The 23,336-nt window shown below is 36.3% G+C and overlaps 5 protein-coding genes across 6 annotated transcripts; all 5 read left to right on the top strand.

The window, feature by feature from the left end:
* The first annotated feature begins 1,754 nt into the window (after positions 1-1,754).
* On the top strand, positions 1,755-2,663 carry LOC104729089 (uncharacterized). Its single transcript, XM_010447982.1, has one exon. The coding sequence runs from the start codon at positions 1,755-1,757 to the stop codon at positions 2,661-2,663; it is 909 nt and encodes a 302-aa protein (XP_010446284.1).
* A 298-nt stretch (positions 2,664-2,961) lies between these two features.
* Positions 2,962-3,927, top strand: LOC147935649 (uncharacterized). The gene has a single exon (XM_087473081.1). It carries the CDS (start codon positions 2,962-2,964, stop codon positions 3,925-3,927), a length of 966 nt encoding a protein of 321 aa, XP_087329207.1.
* Positions 3,928-9,836: 5,909 nt separating this feature from the next.
* LOC104727299 (D-amino-acid oxidase) lies at positions 9,837-11,429 on the top strand. The gene is made up of 2 exons (XM_010446369.3): positions 9,837-10,754; positions 10,933-11,429. Exons 1-2 carry the CDS (start codon positions 9,905-9,907, stop codon positions 11,310-11,312), a joined length of 1,230 nt encoding a protein of 409 aa, XP_010444671.1. The 5' UTR covers positions 9,837-9,904; the 3' UTR covers positions 11,313-11,429.
* A 3,512-nt stretch (positions 11,430-14,941) lies between these two features.
* LOC104727300 (putative LRR receptor-like serine/threonine-protein kinase At4g37250) lies at positions 14,942-18,135 on the top strand. Its single transcript, XM_010446370.2, has 2 exons — positions 14,942-16,915; positions 17,370-18,135. Exons 1-2 carry the CDS (start codon positions 15,274-15,276, stop codon positions 18,002-18,004), a joined length of 2,277 nt encoding a protein of 758 aa, XP_010444672.2. The 5' UTR covers positions 14,942-15,273; the 3' UTR covers positions 18,005-18,135.
* Positions 18,136-18,671: 536 nt separating this feature from the next.
* Positions 18,672-23,149, top strand: LOC104727302 (microtubule-associated protein RP/EB family member 1C). 2 transcript variants are annotated; one of them, XM_010446371.3, is made up of 8 exons: positions 18,672-19,039; positions 19,238-19,359; positions 19,601-21,288; positions 21,463-21,618; positions 21,731-21,834; positions 22,103-22,361; positions 22,433-22,546; positions 22,638-23,149. In XM_010446371.3, the coding sequence occupies exons 3-8, from the start codon at positions 21,166-21,168 to the stop codon at positions 22,902-22,904; spliced, it is 1,023 nt and encodes a 340-aa protein (XP_010444673.1). In that variant the 5' UTR covers positions 18,672-19,039; positions 19,238-19,359; positions 19,601-21,165; the 3' UTR covers positions 22,905-23,149. The 2 variants fall into 2 exon arrangements, with proteins under 2 accessions (XP_010444673.1, XP_087330342.1); XM_087474216.1 differs by having other exon boundaries at positions 18,811-19,039; positions 19,213-19,359.
* Positions 23,150-23,336: the final 187 nt, after the last annotated feature.

Genomic DNA, 23,336 nt, shown 5'->3' on the forward strand with positions numbered 1-23,336 from the left:
AACAAGGCAAAACTACTCTTGTCTTGTTCCTCCTGTCGCGTGTAAGCTGTAACTGTAATTGCTATTGGTTGGTCTACGTGTTTTAGATATTCTTCCACTTGCATTGTCTGCTTCCCTTCTTTTTTATTCCCCATGATTAACACTTTCATTATTTTTTTTCCTTGACATTTCATACATTGTTAACGGTTTTATACGGGTTTGAACTGTCACTATTATTAAAATTATAAGCTCAATTCAGAATAGAAATGAGATATTATTTACATTTTAATCTAAATGATGCTTTTTTTGCCAATTAATTCATACTACAATATGCATAAATGAATGAAAATTGTACACTTTTTACATGTTATATTAATTTCAGGAAATTTTTATAACTACTGTAAAACGATGCTATATATATGTAAAATCATTATCCATGCCATATCTAATCGATATTCGTAATTATGTAAATTTAGAGGGGATAATAATTATTATAAAAAAAACAATAATGCTGTTAACAAAGATTCATTAAAGCAATAAAAATAAAACTGGCGCATGTGGTTCGTTTACTTAGTTGCATAGAATAGGAAGATGCCGCTAACAAAAATATTCTTCCGTTCTCGCTTATCCTAAGCCGTATGCACATTTTGTACCTTCACCTTCCACTCCGCACGTGTGCATGTATGCATCCACACGCACACATCTGCAATTAATGGTATGGTCGCCGCGGAAACGACGGCTTTCAGTGACCTTCGTGCTTAAGATAATTTCTTTTGGTTTTCTGATGTATGCTTAAGCCACACACACCTAACACCTTTACTATAGCATGATTCAAAAGCGTACTTTGTAGACGACAAATAAAAAGGGGTGTGACTCTCTTTAGTTTTATGCCCGGAATAAAAACGTTTTATTTTTAGTACCTACCAAGTACTGTTACACTTGCTATGTACTAAAACTTATCGAATTAACTTCTTCTTACTAGAACCCCGAACTCATATACTCATCATATTGCAAGAACTTATTTCCGTCTCTATAATCTGAAATAGTGACCAATCAGACAATTTATGATTTATTAAGTCACGTAGGTTAAACAAACTCGTAACAACTGAATTTCGTCGATTATCCCGTACCTATCCTCCATAAATCGTATGTACGTATAATAAGCAATGAGTCATAACAAATCCTTGGAACGAATAGGTTCTCAAACCAAAATTATCTATCAGAAGCTAGTTGATTTCACGTATAACTAAAACTTGGATCATAATAGTTCGATATACATGATTTATAAACTGTTAAGTTCTATGACATGCATGTTTTACATGATAGCAATAATGAATTTATCAACTTCGTAACTCAAATGTTATCAACTTTCAAACATATATTATCAACATATATATGTACAACTCGCATATATTAGTAACTTGATCTTTTGTATATATATATGGAATACACGTTGAAGCATCATACGAGTCATGAACGGGCAAAAGTGAGGGAAAATAGTACATAAAGTTGGAAACAAAAGAACTGATTACATCAAAGTGTGAAGCTTATTCCCCACATTGGCCGCCGGCTTTTTTTGACTTAATAAGTTAATATAATGATTTAGACTATTATAATAATAAGTTAATACTCCTGGTGAGGGGGTAGGAGGAGAAGTGGAGACTGTCGCGGTGGAAAAAGAGTCGGGCAAACTGGTAGTCCCAAAGCAACGTGTTTCTTCTAAAGAGCAGCGTTCTTGGGTTTCTAGTGTGAAAAACTCGGGTGAGATGGAAAAGATGGATCAACCTGTTGAAGAGATTGATGGTTTGCAAACAGTGCCAATTCCGGATAGTGTTTTTGAGGATACGCATCCTTTATGGGAAGATTTCCTCGTGGGCAGGTTCCTGACCAAAGTTCCTTTTGTGGAAGGTATCCACACTCTGGTGAATAAAATATGGACGCTAGGTGACAAAACAGTAAAGATTAATGTGTTTGTGATGAATGTCAAAACAGTGCGCTTTCGTATTAAAGATGAACGTACACGATCTAGTGTTCTTAGGCGTGGTATGTGGAATCTCTGTGGAGTTCATGTCGTCTTGTCGAAATGGAGCCCCATCGTGGATATGGAACAAGACGAGATCACGACTATTCCTCTTTGGGTTATAGTCAAGAATGTTCCACCGAAGTATTTCTCTTGGAAGGTCTTGAGTGCAATCACAAGCCCTTTAGGAGTACCCAAAAAGTTATATCCTGATACAGAGGCGTGTACGACGTTTGATGAAGCTAAGGTGTTTGTGGAAGTGGATTTAACAAAGAGTTTACCTAAAAACTTTTCTTTTAAATCAGAAAAAGAAGGTGACACTGTTGTGGAATTTGTCTATCACAGGCTGCCACCGAGATGCACACTTTGCACAAAATGGGTACACCAAAATTCAGACTGTTTGCAAAAGAAAAATGTGATTGTGGCCGTAACTGACCCAAACGGAGACAAATCGCCACATCCTGGTGGGTTGAGAGAGGATTTGCAGAGTAGAAATGATAAAATGGTCATTGGCGGGGAACCAAAAACGACTTTGGTGGAAACAGAGCACAAGGAGTCTGAAAACCACTCAGACGAGGAAACAGGAATTGAGGACTTGGGTTGGATTACACCAACTAAAAGCACGCGTAGTCCGATAAAGACTAGTGTACCTCGTTTTTGGTGAGGTTTCTATCCTGTCTTAGTGATAAGGGGGAAAAAGGAGAAGACATTACGTCAGGGGCCGAACAGAGTCTCAAAGCTTCGCATGTTCGGGAGCCTGTGGATCTCCCTGTGGTGAATCAGACCACAGCGGTACATGAGGATCAACAGAGTGAATTGCACAGTACGAGGTTGACAATTAGGCCTTCCTTACCTCGTGCATCAAAGGAGGATCATAAATTTTTGTCCAAAAAAGGGTTGCAGAGTACTAGGATCCCAGCTCCTAGTAGCCTGATGACAAGTCAAACCCCTCACCATATCTGATGTCGGGTTTCTTTTGGAATATTCGGGGTTTGGACAAAAAGGAAAAGCACCGGGTAGTCAAAGAATGGATGTCTCATAGTAAGTTTGATTTTGGTTGTTTACTTGAAACAAAAGTTAAGACGAGAAGGGCAGATAAGGTGGTTCGATCAGTCTTTGCGGATTGGTCTTTTCTCTCTAATTATGAAGGACACAGGTTAGGAAGGATATGGTTGGTATGGAGAAATAATGTGACAGTAACCCCGATATACACAACATCACAGATGATCACTGTTTCGATCTATATTGAAGGTGAACAAGAGTTTTTTGCCACATTCATCTATGCTTCAAACTTGACAGCAGAACGAAAGCTTTTATGGAATGACCTACGACACATTCATAGTTCACCTCTTTTTAAGGATAAAGCCTGGTTCATCTGCGGAGATTTCAATGAAACTCTCGAAGGTGATGATCATTCTTTGTATAGTTATGATCCATCTACATCCTCTGGAATGCGAGATTTTCAAGAGTTGGTTCGCAGTTGTGATCAAATTGATATGAGTTATCAGGGTCAGCGGTTTACATGGAGTAATAAAAGGCAGGATGGGCCTATATGCAAGAAATTGGATAGAGTCCTGGTGAATGAGCCGTGTCTTCGCCGCTATGCGCACTCTTACTCTGTTTTTGAATCTGGTGGATGTTCCGACCACTTGTGTTGTCGATTTTATATCAAGGAAGAGGCCCCAAGGGTTAGACGACCTTTTAATTTTGTCACTGCTACTAGTACTCACCCTGGTTTCCACGATATGATTAGAGAGAAATGGAGAGGGTTCGATCCACTTTTCCACTCGACTTCTGCAATGTATAGATTTTCTAAACAGTTGAAGGGCCTTAAACCACATTTGAGAACCATGGGGAAAGATCTGGTTGCAGCTATATCGGTTCGTACAAAGGAAGCTTATAAAAGACTTTGTGCTCTGCAGATGTAGACAATGGCTACTCCTACGTCACATGCAGTGAGTGCTGAAGCTGATGCTTATGAGCGATGGAAGAGACTCTCAGATGTGGAGGAGAGCTTTCTGAAACAGAAAGGTAAGCTTCATTGGCTCCAAACTGGTGATCAAAACAACAAAGCTTTTCATATTGGTGCAACTCTCCGTGAAATGCGTAATAGTATTCGCGAGATTGAATGTGTTGATGGCCAGACTCTCACTACGCAGGAAGATATAAAGATTGAAGCTGAGAGATATTTTCACGACTTTCTCACCTTCATACCTGGGGACTATGTCGACTGGACCTGTGAGGAGCTCCAAAGTGTTTTGGATTTTCGCTGTTCAGAGAGTGATAAAAGTCTTCTAACACATGAGGTTTCTAAAGAGGAGATAAAGAGGGTCTTGTTTTCTATGCCAACTAATAAGTCTCTGGGACCAGATGGGTTTAATGTTGAATTCTTCAAGGAATCATGGGGAACTCTTGGTGAAGACTTCATGGTTGCCATTCAGTCTTTTTTTAGAACAAGGTTTCTCCCTAAGGGGGTGAACTCCACTATCCTGGCTCTCATTCCAAAGAAGAAAAATGCGAAAGTAATGAAGGATTACATGCCGATTTCGTGCTGCAATGTTCTTTATAAAGTCATCTCTAAGATACTTGCGAACCGGCTTAAGATTATTTTGCCTAAGTTTATTTCACCAACTCAATATGCGTTTGTCAAGGATAGATTACTTTTGGAAAATTTACTTCTTGCAACTGAAGTAATCAAGGATTATCATAAGGAAATGGTCTCTCCTCAATGTGCTTTAAAAATTGATATTTCAAAAACCTTCGATTCAGTCCAATGGAGCTTCTTACTCACCACACTGCGCGCACTTAGTTTCCCTGATCAATATGTGAACTGGATACAGACCTGCATCTCCACTGCATCATTCTCAGTGCAAGTGAACGGTGAACTTGTAAGATATTTTGGTAGTAACGTGGTCTGCGCCAAGGTTGCTCTCTTAGCCCCTATTTGTTTGTCATTTGCATGAATGTCCTCTCGCGCAAATTGGACAAAGCTGCTCAAAACAGGGAGTTCGATTACCATCCGAACTGCAAACACTTGCAACTTACTCATTTATGTTTTGCCAATGATTAAATGGTATTCATGGCGGGTAACCAACACTAAGTTATGGGCGTCCTCAAGGTTTTTGATGATTTTGCAGACCACTCGGGCTTAAGAGTAAGTCTTGAAAAATCCACTATATATACAGCAGGGGTTTCACCGGAGGATAAGGTCAAACTCCTACAACAATTTCCATTCGCTACTGGAACCTTGCCAGTTCGGTACCTTGGCCTACCATTGTCCCCAAAACGAATGTCTGCTGCTGACTTTTCCCCTCTGTTGGAAAAAATTCGACACCAGATAAGTACATGGACAGCTCGAATGCTTTCTTTTGCTGGTCTTTTTCAGCTACTCCGCTCTGTCATCTTTAGCCTTATAAATTTCTGGTTATCAGCTTTTAGACTGCCTAAACCTTGTATCAAGGAAATTGAAAAGGTGTGTTCTACTTTTCTCTGGTCAGGACCCTCTCTGAATACTAGGAAAACAAAAGTTTCCTGGGCAGAGGTTTGTCTCCCAAAGAGTGAAGGAGGTTTGGGATTGCGCTCTGTTGAAGAGGGAAATAAAGTGAGTATGTTGAAACTGATTTGGCGACTTCTGTCTGCAAAGGACTCGCTGTGTACTACGTGGGTGAAACGCTACCTCCTATGTAGTGGCTCTTTATGGGTTGTGCGAGATGACGCCATAGGTGGTTCATGGATTTGGAAAAAAGTGTTAAAGTATCTAGATATAGCGACACAATTTCATCATGTGGAGGTAAAAAATGGCTTAACCACTTCTTTTTGGTTTGACAACTGGTCCTCCTTGGGCAGATTACAAGAACTGATTAGTGAAAGAGGATACATTGCTATGGGAATCCCGGAGAAAAGTATTGTTGGTGAAGTACTTGTTGTGTCTCGACGTCGAACACACAGAGATACTCGGCTCCAATCTGTTGAGGAGGAAATATTGAAATATCGGATAGCACAGGTTCCTGCAGCCCATGACATTGCTCTGTGGAAAGGCGCATATGGTGTTTATCGGGACAAGTTCTCAACTAAAGCTACATGGAACCATATCCACGTCGCTCATCCCACAATGGAGAACCATAAAGTGATTTGGTTTCCACATGCTACCCCTAAATACGCTTTTCTCACCTGGCTAGTGGCAAAAAACAGAATCGCAAGAGGGGAAAGGATGCAACGCTGGAATCAACCGACTAATACAGGTTGTATCTTTTGTACCTACCCTCCGGAGACAAGAGAACATTTGTTCTTCCAATGTCCTTTCTCGGCGCAGGTCTGGGAGGTATTAGTACAGGATCTGCTCTCTGACAAGTTTACAAACTGCTAGCAAGATGTCATGAATTTACTAGTAGGGAACATACTGGACAAGACCAAGAGATTACTTGTGGGATATGCTTTTCAAAGTACGATCCACTAACTCTGGAGAGAGAGGAACAACCGACGACATGGAAAAAACACTCACCAGCTGAAATGATCGTCAAATTCATAGATAAGACTGTCCGTAATCAATTAAGTACAATCAAGGATGACGGAGGATCAAGTATTCAAGTATGGTTTGAAGCAAGATTCTATTAATTTGTACACTTTTTGAAAAAGATTTTGAAACATTACCTATCCAAGTTTTGTTAACGATTTAATTTTCTTTTGTATATAATTTAACATTAGATTCAAAAAATATATATATATATATATCAAAAGCGATATGTATCTCTACATTATACACTGTTTTGGGTCAATTATATATGAATTGTTCTACATTTTATATAAATCAGAAACAATACTTCTCGTGTGGAGAAAAGAACGACCTGATCATCAACTTTTGTGTACAATGACAATGGCTCGAGACACACCTGATAAATAAGGCGTAAGAAGATAATGTTGCAAATTATAATTAAACTACTGTTTTTATTGATGTAAAATAATAGAACTACTTTTCGATATATATTCCAACAGATTTAAATATCAACGAACGATAGTACAATGGTGAAACTAATATAAACGATATTTGACAAACAAAATAATTATCCAACTATTCCTAGTTAATGATGTCACATAAATTCATTATTCTATGTTATAAATGAAATATATATATCAAAATTAACACATAATTTTACTAACGATTCACTATTCTATGTTATAAATGAAATTAATTAATACATAATTTTACACATCTAACAAAAATAACGTGTAGATGTAAAATGTCTTTTAAGTTTTGATTTACTCATTTACACTTGGATATTTGATGGGCTAAAATATAACTCATTTCATCCACTAATCATGTAAAATTTGACAAATTCTCGTAGTTAATCAAACAGATTATATATTATTATTTTTCCAGTTTTTTTCATAAAACGGTTTTATATATTTCCTAAAACTGCAGAAACTTTTTAAATATAGAAAACCAATTTCAGTCAACACAAAGAAGCCTCTGTTTATAAACAGAATGAAATATGTAATATTATATGAAAAGTTTCGGCGGGTCGAACTGAAAATTGAAAACATCACAGTAGTTCATAAATATATAAAATATAAAATAATCATTAGTAGGGTATGTGTGGTTGATGAAAGGCCGAAGAAGGAGCCGCCCTATTAATGGGCTTTTGTCGTCAAAGTGGTGGAGCCCAAATTTGGAATGGCCTGTGTGATTGTTTTGGTCACTTGTCCTTTTCAATTATTTATTTTTAACAGTCCTTTTCAACTTCAAAAAACATCTAATCAATCAACATTTTGGTTCATTTCCTAACAAATTGTGAAAGTACTACAATAGAAAAATATATCACTAGCATTCATAATTTGAATACGCGATGCCGAAAAAGTTCATGGTAAGGTTTGCCTCCAACTTATCCATTGTAAGTTTCAAACTCTAAAGAGAAATGCTTTGGTACGAAGTATTAACTTTTTTTATCCAAAAAGATTAATTAAATACTAATTCATATTATTGTTTGTATTAAACATCGTAAAAATGGTATCATGTGTGTACTTGAAATGCAAAAACAATGGATTCAGAAAACTAAACTCTATGTTTTTGCAAGAACAACCAAAAATACGTGATAAAAAGGTAGATAGATAAAGATTTATGAATCATTTAAGAAAATTATAACCTTTTCAGCTATTTTGGTCTTTTCACTATTATTACTACTTCAAACAGTTTTGGTACAAATACGTTAGCATGTCATATTCGTTATAAATATTTTACGGTCTTAGTTGCTTTTATATGGTTTTTGAAATATAAAACCAATTATTAGATTTGAATGTACATGATGCTCTATTATTTGCCATGTTTGACATTCGATCAAAGATTGAAAGTCCATTGCATCAAAAGTATCTATTTTTGTATATATGCTTCCCCACAAGACATATCATCTAAAATTTTCAAATATACTATTATATTTGTGGTTGTGAACCATAAAAAATCAGAAAGCGAATGGTAATTCATTTAACTATGTAAATCGTAAAAAAAGCTCACAAAATTGAATTTGAGAGAACTTTTGATGTTGCTGACTCAATTCTCATTGATGAGATGTTTGGGGTTGTAACACCTAACGTTCTTATAATTTAAATGGAGAGTTAATTCATTTTATTTTTTTTTATTTACCGGTGAAAAAATTATAACATGTTTGTGATAAAAGTTTGTAATATATTATATTCTTTAATAAAGCTACCTTCTATTCTCTAAACTTACAATATATTTAATCTATGGAGTTAAGGGTAAGATAAATAGATTATTTTACAAAGATAGTTAAATTATATTCTTGATCGGTCTGATATATACAAAATGATATATAGTATAAAAATATTATCTTCATTCAGTTTTTTTTTTTTAAATATTTAAAATTTACGGACTAAGATTCGCAACCAAATCTAACAACATTCCATGTCTCTGTTTTGTTGATGCAGAGTATCTATTAATTGGTACCAAATATTTTTACAAGCTGCAGTTAGAGCAATCAAGGAAGAATCCCTCGTTAATTTTTTGTCCTATTATGGAGGGAGCAATGAAGTTGTATTTGAGGGATGCAAAGAGTTTTAAACGTTGCCTCCTAAACACTAGTGATCCATCTCAAAGAAGCCACGAGGACTTCATGTACATGATTTCATCCTTTAAAGGACTTATCTGCTGCGTGAATTTGTTTTCTGACGAAGAGGTAGAAAGCAAGTTTTGTGATCTGCATATATGGATATGCAACCCTTGTACGAGGGAGACTCTCCTTCTTCCCCAAGGGACCATCGTTTGAGTTTGAGCCAAGTGTTGGAGTGACTTATAGCTCCGACATCAGTGACTACAAAATTTTTTGTATATTCTACATTGAAAAGAAAATCCCTGAACAAAGAAGGAATGTGGTGGGATATTATTTTTCGCGGAGGACTACAACGAATTGAACTGAGTCAATATATTATATTCTTCAATAAAACTACCGTTTATTCCCTAAACTTACAATATATTTAATCTATGGAGTTAAGGGTAAGATAAATAGATTATTTTACAAAGATAGTTAAATTATATCTTTGATCGGTCTGATATGTACAAAATTATATAGAAAATGATATATAGTATAAAATATTATCTTTACTCAGTTTATTTTTTTTTAAACATTTTAAACTTACGGACTAAGATTCGCAACCAAATTGTTACATGTTCTAATCATATTTTTAAATCACTCATCCTGCTTAATTGATTCATTTCAACATTCAACCAATCTATCCAAATGGTATCTAATGAGATTACATGCAACATATCCCAAGACAACAGTGCACAAGAATCCTTCAAATGAGTTTAAAAGTATCGGCCCAATAACAATATAAGGCCCAATAAATAATTTCCTAACAAACGTGTGGACTCGAGGAGTCATCCACGTCATCTCGCTAATGGCGGCGATCTCATCGTTATTATTCCCTCCGGCGTTAACCCGACGAACAATCACGATCCGCTCCAAGTCATCGAAATCAATGGCAGCAAAAAACCAAATCGATGGAGAAACCTCAAATCGGGTCGTTGTATGCGGCGGCGGCGTAATCGGCGTTTGCACTGCTTATTTCCTCGCCAAGAAAGGAATCGCCGTCACTCTCGTCGAGAAATCAGCCGTCGCGTGCGCTGCTTCCGGTAAAGCCGGCGGATTTCTCGCTTTTGATTGGTGCGATGGAAGCCCTGTTGCGCCTTTAGCACGCGCGAGCTTTAACCTCCATCGATCGCTCGCTGAGGAGCTAAACGGCGTCGAATCGTATGGATACAGACCGCTCACGACTCTTAGCCTCGCCGTGACGGAATCTAAACCCGGTTCTGGCGGTTTGGGCTTACCGGATTGGGTCAACGGCCCAGCTAAAACCCCATCGACGATTGGTACGACGCAAACCACAGCGCAAGTGCATCCTCAGCTGTTCACTCGGAAGCTGTTAGCGACGGCGACGGAGAAGTATGGTGTTGAGGTTGTGATCGGGAAATTGGAAGAGGTGAGAGTGGAATCAGGGAGAGTTGACGCGGTGGTGCTTGAAGGTGGGAGAGTTATCGATACTGGTAAGGTGGTTCTGGCGATGGGTCCATGGTCGAGTAAATTTGAGCTGTTGTCTTCGATTTTTAGGGTTTACGGTACGAAAGCTCATAGCATTGTCTTGGAACCGAAGGAACCAAATGCTATAACGCCTCATGCTCTTTTCTTAACTTATCATCCTTCTCATGGTGGTGAAGCTTTGGACCCTGAAGTATACCCTCGTCCTACAGGTAATATCTTCGGTTCTTTCGTGTGATTTTCTATCTAAGTTTAGCTTCACATTGGATCATCTGCTTTCAATAACTGAGGATTAATGCAAAAGTCTGATTAAGATAATATGAAACTGATACAAGTAACGGAAGATGAGAGAGAAGTAATTGGTATGTTTTATTGTTGTTTGTGGGACAGGTGAAGTGTACATATGTGGAATGTCATCACAAGAAGAAGTACCTGATGATCCAGATCAGGTCACAACCAATCCTGAATCAATCCAGGTCCTCAAGAGAGTAGCTAAAACAGTCTCGAGCTATCTGAACGAAGAAAACGCTCTAGTGAAAGCAGAGCAAGCGTGTTTTTTGCCCAGTACGGACGATGGAGTCCCTGTGATCGGAGAGACTCCAGGAATCAAGGGTTGTTATGTAGCCACAGGACATAGTTGCTGGGGGATTCTTAATGGTCCAGCCACTGGTGCTGCATTAGCTGAGCTTATTGTAGATGGCGTAGCCACTAGTGTTGATCTTAGTCGGTTTAGTCCTTCCCGGTTTAGCAAACGAAGAGGAAGGGTTTAGTACTGTTACTACTGTATATAGTGTGTTCATAGATATGTAAGCTATATAATCTGTTCGATGATGTGTGATTGCGAGGGATCCTTTAATGTGTTAATGATGCGTGATTGTATTTTGTAACCGTTGAGCATTTTTGTTGATCGCACCGGTTAGATCTAAAACCAAATTGTAATTAAACCAAAATCTATTATTGGTAGAATTATCTTCAAATTGCAAGTAATCTTTAAACTCAATTGAGTAATAATAGTAAGTTGGTTTTTCACCAATTAGCCTTTTTAGGTCTATTTCTGAATTTTTCATTTATTATTAAACAATATAAAAATGAGAACACAGCATCGTATGCCCAACCAAATGGACTGACTGATAGATAAAAGCTTTTAATTTGCGATGCCAATGGGTTTCACATTACTTTTTACTTACCCGTTAAGGGACGCACAAAACCAATCCAATGAGAATATTATCTTTAAAATTAACATCATCATAAAAGTATTTTATCTTAACCTTCGAATCATCTTACACGTGATTTGCTAAATTTTATTCCCAAGCTTTTTCATATGTGAAGCTTTTCGGCCTTTTTAATTTTGTATCCAATTCCTTTGTAAGCTTTCTAAAAGGCTCCATAAAAAGAAAGAAAAAAAAACCTAAGAAAAAAGCGATTGAAATATATCTTCAAGACCATCCATTACACCTCTTTGAAAAGCTAAATAATAATAAATGTTACAAATTTATTACTCGCCAGCATGTATTAATAACTTCTTTTTTTTGTCAAGCGCATGTATTAATAACTATGATGAACATATTCTACTAGTTATACTACAGTATCATTTTAATAATATACTCCTAATTAATTGTTAGATTAGTTATTTATAAACCTAGAATAAATATGATTACTTTATAAAAAGAAGAATACATAAGATGATGATTAGTAAAAGAGGAAGAAGAAAGACCATATCTCTCTTTAATTTCTGTCACATCGTTAACAAAGCAAAGGCAGTTTTTTAAGCTTTTGTCTTTTGAAAAAAATGTCAATAACAATTAAATAATCATGACCCATTTCACTTAATCATTCTAATCATCTGTCGTTGTTAAAAAAAGTCACTAGATAGTAGTAGCTTACTACCAGAAATGGCTTCGACGTGTTCACTTCATAGAATCAATAAAAATCTTAATATCATTTATTAAATTTGGGTTTATCTTCCGCTTCTAACTAAAAATTAATTGGCAATTAGTAGATTGATCCTAACCATTTATATATTAATGATAGTCTCTTTAAATTTCAGATGTCGGACTTGGTTTGTATCCAAACAACCTCCTCTTCAAACCAAGGACCACATATGGGATCTTAACACGTCTTTTCGAGATGATAACTCCATTTCGAACCGATTCCACTTGAACCGATAATAAACCCTTTCTTGGGTCCTATTACTCAGGTTAACAAGAGGCATGTTCGTATCCACTTTTCTAGGTCCACCAGAATTTTTAACCTTGGGCTCTAATACCATATTAAATTTGGGTTTATCTTGAGCTTCTAACTAAAAATCAATTGGCAATTAGTAGATTGATCCTAACCCTTTATATACTAATAATAGTCCCTTTAAACTTCAGATGTGGGACTCGGTTTGTATCCCAATATTATTGGCATAATTATCATATACTATCTAGGAATTATAACAATTTTATTTTCTAGACTTCAATCTATAAATCATTTATGTGGAAGAAAATGAAGAATGTAAAAAAAGTCATAACAGATATCATAATATATCCAAAAACACCCGACCGATCAAGTGACAATTCGCAGTGTTGTATTATTATATATTATCACTGTTTGAAAAATTGTCGAAATCAGGGATTGAATTATAATTTGTTTGCAAGACGATAACAAGTTTGGAGTTTTGCAAAATGGTAAGTAGAAAACGCCATTTTTGATGTATCTCACGTCTTTTTCCACCGCCAAACTAGCAGCCATTCTCTAATTAATATTGTATGGTTACATCTTGTATATATTCGTATTGAAAACTTTACTGGCTAATTACATACGTACGTACGAGCATTTTTACCAAAATGTTTACGTCTAAAAAGAGAGATGGAGATAAAAAGAAACCACAACGGTGAATAAATTGTGAACTGAATCTCGAAACCTACCTTGTCTAATTTTGTAAAATGAATTTTAACTTCTATAAATTAAATGCGCTCTGACAATTTACAGTCGAAAACAAACTATGAATCCTATATCACTGTTATGGGTATTGTTCACACACAACATCAATAGTAAATTTCGTTTAAACATTAGCAAGTAGTATAAATATACGTTTGAGAAATAGTATAAAACAAAAATATGTTACGAAAACGAAATATTGAATAGTGGTCAATATGAAAGCGTTATTGTATGGTAATTAATAAGCCCAACGTCTGTAACTTGGACTACACGACACTCATGTTTTATTGTTTCACACACCACAGAAATAAAACTTAGAAAATTGTTTTTTTACTTTTGAATAGTAACCATTATAAATGATTTTGATATTACGTACCGACATGTTAACACATTTAATTAATTTTTCGTCAACGCATTTTCTTTGAAAATATTGTTGAAAAAAAGTATACTATGAATCCAGATGGATTATAACGCAGTTGAGAAATAGAGTCTAAAATTATATTTTTGACAATTTGTACGACTTGATCCATTGTTTCGGTCTAGCGATTTCATTGGTTTGTTTTAAGCAGCCTTGACATATGTGGTGTTAAAATCAAATAAATTCCAATGGTAAAAACATATACGTGTAATAAAAATTAAAAAAATCGCGATTTGGAAATCAAATACAAAAGAAACAAAGGACCACAATGACGCTCGCTAAAATTAAAAACGGGGACCGATTTTAAATTTAATTTGACCGGGCGTACATTAATCTTGACAAAGCATTTATTTTTTTTACGTGTGATGTTGACCTCCGGAGGTAGATAACAGTACCACATTTATATCTTTTTGATGGAACACATAACTGTTTAGTTGTTTTTGTTATTTCCTCTTTTATTCAATCTACCTCTCGTGATCCATTGGGATTATTACCCCATACATGTTAATCTATACTATAAAGATTCCAGAAACATTAACTATATCTTTAGATTTTGTTTTTGGTATATGTAAAGTTACAAGCCTGAAGCAAAACAGAGATTAATACAGTTATTAAATTAACGTACTTTTTTTTTGGTAGGAAGCACTTGTTTTTTAATTTATGTGTGTTTCGCGCATAAAGTCAATATTATAACGAATCACAACATTAGTTTAATTAGCCTATATCTATCTATAAGAGATGTACTATGATCAGAGGTCGGTAATAAGGAAAATAATAATAAAACGGTCATAACATATAGATAGTAGAAGTAAATCCAAGTCAGACCTGCAAAAACTTCGAACTTTTTGTGAATGTCTTATAGCAAAGATACTATTCTCCCATCTGATCATGGTCCATAATATATTAAGTTAATTGGTTAATAATACAAATATTCCCACAGCATCACATGATCGATATGTGTAATCTCACGTCACAATTTTTCTCTTAGAACTCATCACACAGTCAAAAGGAATAATAGAAATCATTTATTATATAGTATAGTGTTTCTTGTGATCTAGCAAAGATTTGTGTTACAAGAATATCCGGATTTATATGGGTTTTGTGTTATGTTTCTTTTGAAAGATCAATGTAAACAATGATGAACATGATTTGGTCCACGTTGATTATAAACGTGAAAAACGACAAAGCGACGTCAGCATAATTTACGAAATAGGAAAAATAGTGTTAAGCTTTTGTTATCATATTCCGTGCAATTTACATAGGATATATTAGTAATATAGTTTTTATTTTATTTTTAATTACTATGGAGTATATAGTTTTACGGAAATCAAGAATTCCATAAAGAGATAAGCACTTTCATATCGCTCACACTCACATGGCCTTTTCTATCTATGCGTAAGCTCACCATGACGACACTCGCCGCCGATGATCTCCGACGTTATCTTTTTCTAATTACCGTTTTGTTCTTCTTCTTCCTATGTGACCGATCATCTCATGCTCTGAGCACAGACGGTGTTCTTCTCCTCTCTTTCCGTTACTCGATCGTCGACGATCCTCTTTCAGTTTTGCGGAGCTGGAGGTTCGAGGACGAGACTCCTTGCTCTTGGCGTGGCGTCACGTGCGATGTCTCTTCCCGGCACGTGACTGTTCTTTCGCTTCCTAGCTCGAAGCTTTCCGGTACTCTTCCTTCTAATTTGGGTTCTCTCAGTTCTCTTCAAAGGCTTGATCTTTCGAACAACTATATCAATGGTTCTTTCCCGGTCTCGCTTCTCAACGCGACGGAGCTTAGGTTTCTTGATCTGTCGGATAATCACATCTCCGGCGAGTTACCGGCGAGTTTTGGCGCGCTTTTGAATCTCCAGGCGTTGAACCTCTCCGGTAACTCCTTCTTCGGAGAACTGCCGAAGACTTTGGGATGGAATACGAACTTAACGGAGATATCACTGAAGAACAACCATATCTCCGGCGAGATCCCGGGAGGTTTCAAGTCGACGGAGTATCTCGACCTGTCGTCGAACTTGATCAAAGGCTCGTTGCCGTCACATTTCGGAGGGAATCGTTTACGCTATTTCAACGCTTCGTACAACAGAATCTCCGGCGAGATTCCGTCAGGTTTCGCCGACGAAATCCCGGAATACGCCACCGTAGATATCTCTTTCAACCAGCTCACGGGTCAAATCCCGGGTTTTCGGGTTCTCGGTAACCAAGAATCCAACTCCTTTTCCGGTAACCCGGGTCTCTGCGGGACAGACCCGGCAAAACACCCTTGCCGTGACGGTGAAGCAACAACATCTCCACCTCCATCATCGCTGACACCAGATTCTCCTCCGGCATTAGCTGCTATACCAAATACGATCGGCTTAACCAACAACCCAATCAGCTCCAAAACCGGTCAGAAACCAAAATGGGATCATAAACCGGTTCTTATAATTGGGATCGTTGTCGGTGACATTGCCGGTTTAGCTATCCTCGGGATTGTGTTTTTCTACATTTACCAGTCGAGGAAACGGAAGACCGTAACGGCTACGTCAAAATGGTCCACGTCATCAACAGATTCCAAGGTCTCAAAATGGTACTGTCTACGCAAAACCATCTACGTCGACGGTGACTGCGAAGACGAAGAAGAGGAAGAAGAATCCGATACATCGGGATCCGAAGAAGAGAACTCCGTCGGACCAAATCACCGACGGTCAGGATTGGACGATCAAGACAAGAAAGGCACGTTAGTGAATCTCGACTCAGAGAAAGAGCTCGAGATCGAAACGCTTCTCAAAGCTTCGGCTTATATTTTGGGAGCCACCGGTTCGAGCATTATGTATAAAGCGGTTCTCCAAGACGGAACGGCCGTGGCGGTTAGACGTATAGCTGAATGCGGTTTAGACCGGTTTAGAGATTTCGAAGCTCAGGTTCGGGCCGTGGCTAAACTGGTACATCCAAACCTGGTACGAATTCGAGGTTTCTATTGGGGATCCGACGAGAAGCTTGTCATTTACGATTTTGTCCCTAACGGCAGTCTCGCTAACGCCCGTTACCGTAAGTCTCCCCTTTTCTCCGTTCAATCTGATTTAATGCGCGCTTACGTTAGTAGAATCATTTATTAGTTGGCTAACATAAGCAGAGTGTCGGTCTCGGAGTCAGAGAGTTGGTTCCAACTAAAAAAGTATGTCAGTTAATGATCGGACAAGAGTCAACGGGGAGTCTCGAAATTGATTTTTTTCTTCTTCTTCTTATCGTAAGCTAATATCTCAAGCGCAAGATAGTGACAGTTCTGTGTTTCTGTGAAATCTCTCTGTTTTTGAGTCGAGTCCCCCACATATAAAAAGGTTTTGTAATTTTGTATTGACAGAAGCAAGTCCGTTGCTTCACTTTTGTCTTTTTGTATTGATAAGTAACAGTGTGGGATTTGCTAACGTGTACACACAACAACATATATATGTTCGATTTCACCTAATATACGGGCTTGTTTTTTCTTTCCTTTTATTGCCAGGGAAAGTGGGCTCCTCTCCTTGTCATTTACCTTGGGAGGCTCGGCTCAAGATAGCTAAAGGCATAGCTCGAGGGCTAACGTACATACACGACAAGAAGTATGTGCATGGGAACCTTAAGCCTAGTAATATCCTTTTGGGTTTGGATATGGAGCCTAAAGTTGCGGATTTTGGCCTTGAAAAGCTTTTAATTGGCGACATGAGTTATAGAGCCGGTGGATCAGCTCCCATATTCGGAAGCAAGAGATCAACAACATCTCTTGAGTTTGGACCGAGTCCAAGTCCAAGTCCTAGTTCAGTCGGGTTACCTTACAACGCTCCTGAATCTCTCCGGAGCATAAAAGCGAATCCGAAGTGGGACGTGTACTCATTCGGAGTTATTCTTCTTGAGTTGCTAACGGGAAAGATCGTGGTGGTGGACGAGCTTGGACAGGTTAATGGCCTCGTGATTGATGACGGTGAGCGGGCGATTCGGATGGCGGACGTTGCTATACGGGGGGAATTAGAAGGCAAAGAAGAAGCGGTGTTGGCATGTTTGAAAATGGGTCTAGCTTGTGCATCTCCGATACCACAGAGAAGGCCTAATAATATCAAAGAGGCGTTACAAGTTCTCGAGAGATTCCCTCATTCATTTTAATCAACAATAATAATAAGAAATATTTCCTGACTGTGTGTAATTAGGAGTTAGATTAATAGGCGAGTTTTTATGTTCTTAAAAATTCTCATGTGGCCTCCTCTGATTTTAAATTTATGTTTGGATTTATTATATTTAGTGGTGATATCTGGTCCAGTCGAGACCTCTCCTCTCCTGTTATACTCCTTCCGTTTCAAAATATAAAATGTTTTAGAGAAGTTTTTTATTTCATAATATAAGATGTTTTCAAGTTTCTATGCAACATTTAGATTAGTTTAGTATTTTATATTATGCAGTATTGTTTCTGATTGATTGAACTTGTTAAAAGTAAAGATTTCTTAATCTGCGTCTTTTAGTTAAAACATCTTATATTTTGAAACGGATGGAATATAACATAGCGTAAAACAAAAAAAATTAATATTATAAATTTATTGATATTTTATATATAAAAGTTTTATAATGATACTGGATAATCCCACATATTGAATCTCAAATAATGGATTCTTAGGGTGGATAACTAACGAGCTAAAAAGAGTTGGATCCAGTAGCAGACCCTAAGCCCGGCCCATAAGTCTATCTCGTGTGTAGACAGAGAGATTACACCGCAGTAATCATTACGTTATTACTGATTAGACACTTATAGCCGTTAATTACACTATTTACATTACTTTCCCAACGCGTTCGACAACAATATTTCCCTTTTTTCTCTAACTCAAAAAAAAAAAGAAAATTACCTTTTTGTTTTTTTTTATCCATTGAAAAGTGAAAATAAACCGACATATGTATGTTGTTTCTATATAATAACCCTCAGAGAAGAGAGACTCATCGATAGCTCTTCATCTCGTGTCTTCTTCTTCTAATTTCCGATTATCATCATCAATCAAATCTAACTAATCCAATGGGGTTTTGTTCGTAATATATATAACCTGCGTCTCCTTGTTCTTCTTCTTTCATCATCAAGCAATTAAACGTCAACATGTTCTGTTCTACGCCTCCGACAGCTGATCGAAGCAACCTGCAATTTGTTCTCAAAAAAAGGTAACTTTTTTTTTTTACTTTCCTATTTTTCGATCTTGTTTGCATTAAAAAATTGTTCGTTTATACCACCATTCCTATCGAATTGATTTTACTTATCTTTTTTGCTCAAGCTTTGATTTTTTTTGTTTGTTTAGTCACATGGAAAACAAATAATTGCTAAAATCTTAATACAGATTTTTTTTTGTTCCCTTCCCAAAGCTTCTCGTCTCCTCCGCACACGACTAGTTCCAGTAAAACGGACTCATCACGGAGCTTTCTTTTGTTGATTCTACGATATTTACGAGTATTCTTCTCCTCAATGCCATTACAATCGTTTATGGGTAAGCTCTGATATAATAAACATATTCATAGGTTTTTGGGATAGCTTCATAGTTAAAAGTTGTCTTAGAAATTGTCTTAGTAAAGTTTCTTCATAAACATATTCAATGTCTTAATAAAGTTTCGAAAAAAGATTAATTGTTTTTTCTTCATGCTCTAGAATTGTCTTAGAAATTGTTTCTTCAATCTGGAAGTTTACAAGTTTACTGCCGATCTGTTTACATCTTTTGTTTGTATTTGCAGTTGTTGTTATAAAACAAATTGAGAAGATGGAGATATTATGGAGGGATATCGACAGTTTTTTTTTGTGTTGTGGCTGCTGCTGCAACTACGTTAACAGTCCAACAAATAAGAAGGCATATGATGGAAGAATGGAAGTGGGTCAACAACAATCAGATTCCCTCCCTTAATTTCTCATCCATTCCTGAGCCAGGTAACTCTTCTTTTCATCTCTTTATTTTTTTTCTCTTTCTAACTAACTATATAAAAACTAGAAATTAAAAATTAAATGAAAACTTAAACTTAAATACTAAATTACAAAAAAAAACATTATGGACTAACTGGATTTTGGATGCAATTAATTTCGTTAGACATTCCACAAATTCGACTTGGTTCCGTTTTGTTATGTGTGTATTTAGTATTTAAGTTTAGTTTTTTCAATCAATTAAAAACTAAAAGTTATAATTAGTTTTATTTTTAATTCTAAACTTAACAAATTTAAATAGAAATTAAACGAAAACTTAAACTTAAATACTAAATTACAAAAAATATTATGGACTAACTGGATTTTGGATGCAATTAATTTTGTTAGACATTCCACAAATTCGACTTGTTTCCGTTTTGTTATGCGTATTTAGTATTTAAGTTAAGGTTTTTCAATTAATTAAAAATGTTTTATTTTTTATTCTAAAACTTAACAGATTTAAATAAAAATTAAATGAAAACTTAAACTTAAATTACAAAATTACAAAAACATTATGGAATAACTAGATTTTGGATGCAATTAATTTCGTTAGACATTCCACAAATTGGGTCTGTTTCCGTTTTGTCATGTGTATTTAGTATTTAAGTTTAGGTCTTTCATTTAATTAAAAACTAAAATTTAAAATTAGTTTTATTTTTTACTCTAAACTTAACAAATTTAAATAACAAATTTTATTGAAAACTTAAAGTTAAGTGACATAAAAAATATTATGTACTAATTGGATTTTGGTTGAAATTTTGTTAAACATTCCACAAATTTGAATGTTTATTTAGTATTTAAGTACATAATATTTTATTGAAAACTTAAACTTTTTTTTTTTTTTTTTTCAAACTTAAACTTTATAGTATTCAAGTTTTTTTAGTTAAGCTTCAAAGCTTTAAAGCTTTTTAAGTTTTATTTCTTGACTATAAGAAAGACAAAAAATATGTCCTCGAACAAAAAAAGATTATTTATAAATTATAAAGATTATTGATACGTATAGTCTGTCGGATTGGCTTGAAATTGTATGTATATCGACATTTCAATTTCAAGTTAAATGAAATTTGACGAAAAAGGCGTGGATATACAAGGAATGAGGTAGGGTCTTACAATATTTTGGGCTTTCGATTAAAAAGGCTTGGATGGATAGGCCTATTAAAAGAACCCGGATCCGAAATAGCCAGAGCGAGTAAAGAAAGATTCGGATATTTGCATTTTGAATTGAAAACTCCGCTCTCGTCTCTTCTCCATTTCCCTATCTTTGTTTTTTTTTTTTGTATTGGGTCTTCTCCTCTAATTTCAAAAGAGCCGTTAGAGAGAGAAAGAGAGAGAGAGAGAGTCGAATATGAGCAAATCGGAGATGGCTACGAACATTGGGATGATGGATTCTGCTTATTTCGTTGGTAGATCGGAGATTCTGGCTTGGATTAACTCCACTCTCCAACTTAATCTCTCCAAAGTCGAAGAGGTAAAAAACCTAATCAATCTCGTTTTGGAATTTGGAATCGGAGGATCTCGTTTTTTATCTGTTTTGATTTGGGAATTTGAGTACAGATTCGATGAATTTTTTCTCTATCTGCGTGTTGTTGTTGTTGTTTGATCTGGATCTGAAAATTGGATTATGGATGATTATTGTATATAGGCTAGTTCAGGCGCTGTTCATTGTCAGCTAATGGATTCGGTACACCCTGGAACTGTTCCGATGCACAAGGTTAATTTTGATGCCAAGAGCGAGTATGAGATGATTCAGAACTATAAAGTTCTTCAGGATGTCTTTAATAAACTCAAGCTCACTAAGGTCTTCTTCTTACTTTTTCACTATTTTTTTTTTTTTTTGTGGGGGGTCTTGATTCTTCCAGGCATATATAGTAGAACTGACTTTGTGTGGTTTTAATTTTATGGCTGTGTAGCACATCGAAGTGAGCAAACTCGTTAAGGGAAGGCCATTGGATAACTTGGAGTTTATGCAGTGGATGAAGAAGTACTGTGATTCTGTTAATGGAGGCCAGCATAAGTAAGTTTTGCTGCTACTATCACAACCTATCTCTTAACTTGGATTGCTATGTGACTCTTGAATCCATTTCATTAAGTTAAAACCAAAATTGACTATGAGGAAAAAGTTAGTATCATATGTTCTGGCTCTTCTGCTCATAGATATATAAATTCAACAATCTTTAAGTTCATATATACTGTTTCTATGAAGTTTTAGCATTATATGATCCAAATTCATTCATATATACTCGTCTCTGAAACTGCTCTCTTGTATTTGTTTTCATTGTTAGTTACCACGCACTGGAGAGAAGAGAAGCCAGCAAAGGAGGAAAAGAAGCAACCAAGAGAGCTGCTGCAGCTACACAACAATCAGCCAAGAGTTCTTCTTCTTCAGCTGCACCTAGACCTTCGTCTTCTAATGGAACCCGTAAACACGAACCACAATCCTCCAACTCCGGGAATCACCACCACTCTTCAACTGGGAATCATCACCACGCTTCAAAACCATCAGCTAAACAATCTAAACCAGTGCCTGCTTATGATGAAAAGGTACTGTTTCTCTCAGCACACAACATTAAAGTCTATATATAGCTCAGTAACCCACTTCTTTTATCACACAGATCACAGAACTGAAACTCTACATAGACAGCTTAGAGAAAGAAAGAGACTTCTATTTCTCTAAACTAAGAGATGTGGAGATTCTCTGCCAAAACCCAGACACAGAGCACTTACCTGTATGCAAAAAGTCTTTTCTTCTCTGTCTCAGTTATAAGAAAACTCCATAAATGTTTTAAAAAATCATCATCACTCTTTTTTGTTCCGCAGCTTGTTGGCTCCATAAAAAGAATCCTATACGCAGCTGATAGAGAAGACGTTGGAGCAGCAGCTGAGACGGCAGAGATACAGACTTTGAGCCCCATTGCTGAAGGATCAGAAGAGAGAAGAAACAGTGTAATAGAGTCGCAGAAGAGGAAACTCATAGTGAATCACGACGTAGAAGCTGCGGCGATTACAACACTCTCTCCAAGACAACGCCTTTCTGATGCTTCTGATGTCAAATGCAGTGGTTCATCTCCTCTCTTGACCTGCTGAATCAATTAGCTACTACTTGCTATAATACTACTCTATTATGAAAACATTCTCTCTCAGAGAGAATCTGGCTCTATGTTTGAAAAAAAATTCCATATCCCTTCTCTTATAAATCTACTAGTACTAGTACTCTGTTGAAAATATCATTTGTTGTGATGTTTTGTGATCATTATGGTATAATATGTTTTGGCTCCTACAGTTTCACATCTTTTGTGATCATTATGGTATAATATGTTTTGGTTCCTACAGTTTCACATCTTTTGTGATGATCATTATGGTATAATATGTTTTGGCTCCTACAGTTTCACGTCTCTTGTGATCATTATGGTATAATATGTTTTGGCATACAGTTTCACATCTTATTGATTAGTAAACAGTGTAGAGTGATCAAACATAAAATAGTAATTTTGCATAATCGTGTGAAATCGCATGTTA

The sequence above is a fragment of the Camelina sativa genome, chromosome 11 (assembly GCF_030686135.1).
Source record: "Camelina sativa cultivar CO46 ecotype springtype chromosome 11, ASM3068613v1".
NCBI lineage: Eukaryota > Viridiplantae > Streptophyta > Magnoliopsida > Brassicales > Brassicaceae > Camelina > Camelina sativa.

What these genes read in the sequence shown, in the direction of transcription:
- LOC104729089 (XM_010447982.1), top strand. Translation starts at nt 1,755, where the DNA reads ATGGATCAACCTGTTGAAGAGATTGATGGTTTGCAAACAGTGCCAATT.
- LOC147935649 (XM_087473081.1), top strand. Translation starts at nt 2,962, where the DNA reads ATGTCGGGTTTCTTTTGGAATATTCGGGGTTTGGACAAAAAGGAAAAG.
- LOC104727299 (XM_010446369.3), top strand. Translation starts at nt 9,905, where the DNA reads ATGGCGGCGATCTCATCGTTATTATTCCCTCCGGCGTTAACCCGACGA. An exon ending in AGTATACCCTCGTCCTACAG is followed by an intron (nt 10,755 to 10,932) that starts GTAATATCTTCG and finishes TTTGTGGGACAG; the next exon opens with GTGAAGTGTACATATGTGGA.
- LOC104727300 (XM_010446370.2), top strand. Translation starts at nt 15,274, where the DNA reads ATGCGTAAGCTCACCATGACGACACTCGCCGCCGATGATCTCCGACGT. An exon ending in TCTCGCTAACGCCCGTTACC is followed by an intron (nt 16,916 to 17,369) that starts GTAAGTCTCCCC and finishes TTTTATTGCCAG; the next exon opens with GGAAAGTGGGCTCCTCTCCT.
- LOC104727302 (XM_010446371.3), top strand. Translation starts at nt 21,166, where the DNA reads ATGAGCAAATCGGAGATGGCTACGAACATTGGGATGATGGATTCTGCT. An exon ending in TGCCTGCTTATGATGAAAAG is followed by an intron (nt 22,362 to 22,432) that starts GTACTGTTTCTC and finishes TTTATCACACAG; the next exon opens with ATCACAGAACTGAAACTCTA. An exon ending in CAGACACAGAGCACTTACCT is followed by an intron (nt 22,547 to 22,637) that starts GTATGCAAAAAG and finishes TTTGTTCCGCAG; the next exon opens with CTTGTTGGCTCCATAAAAAG.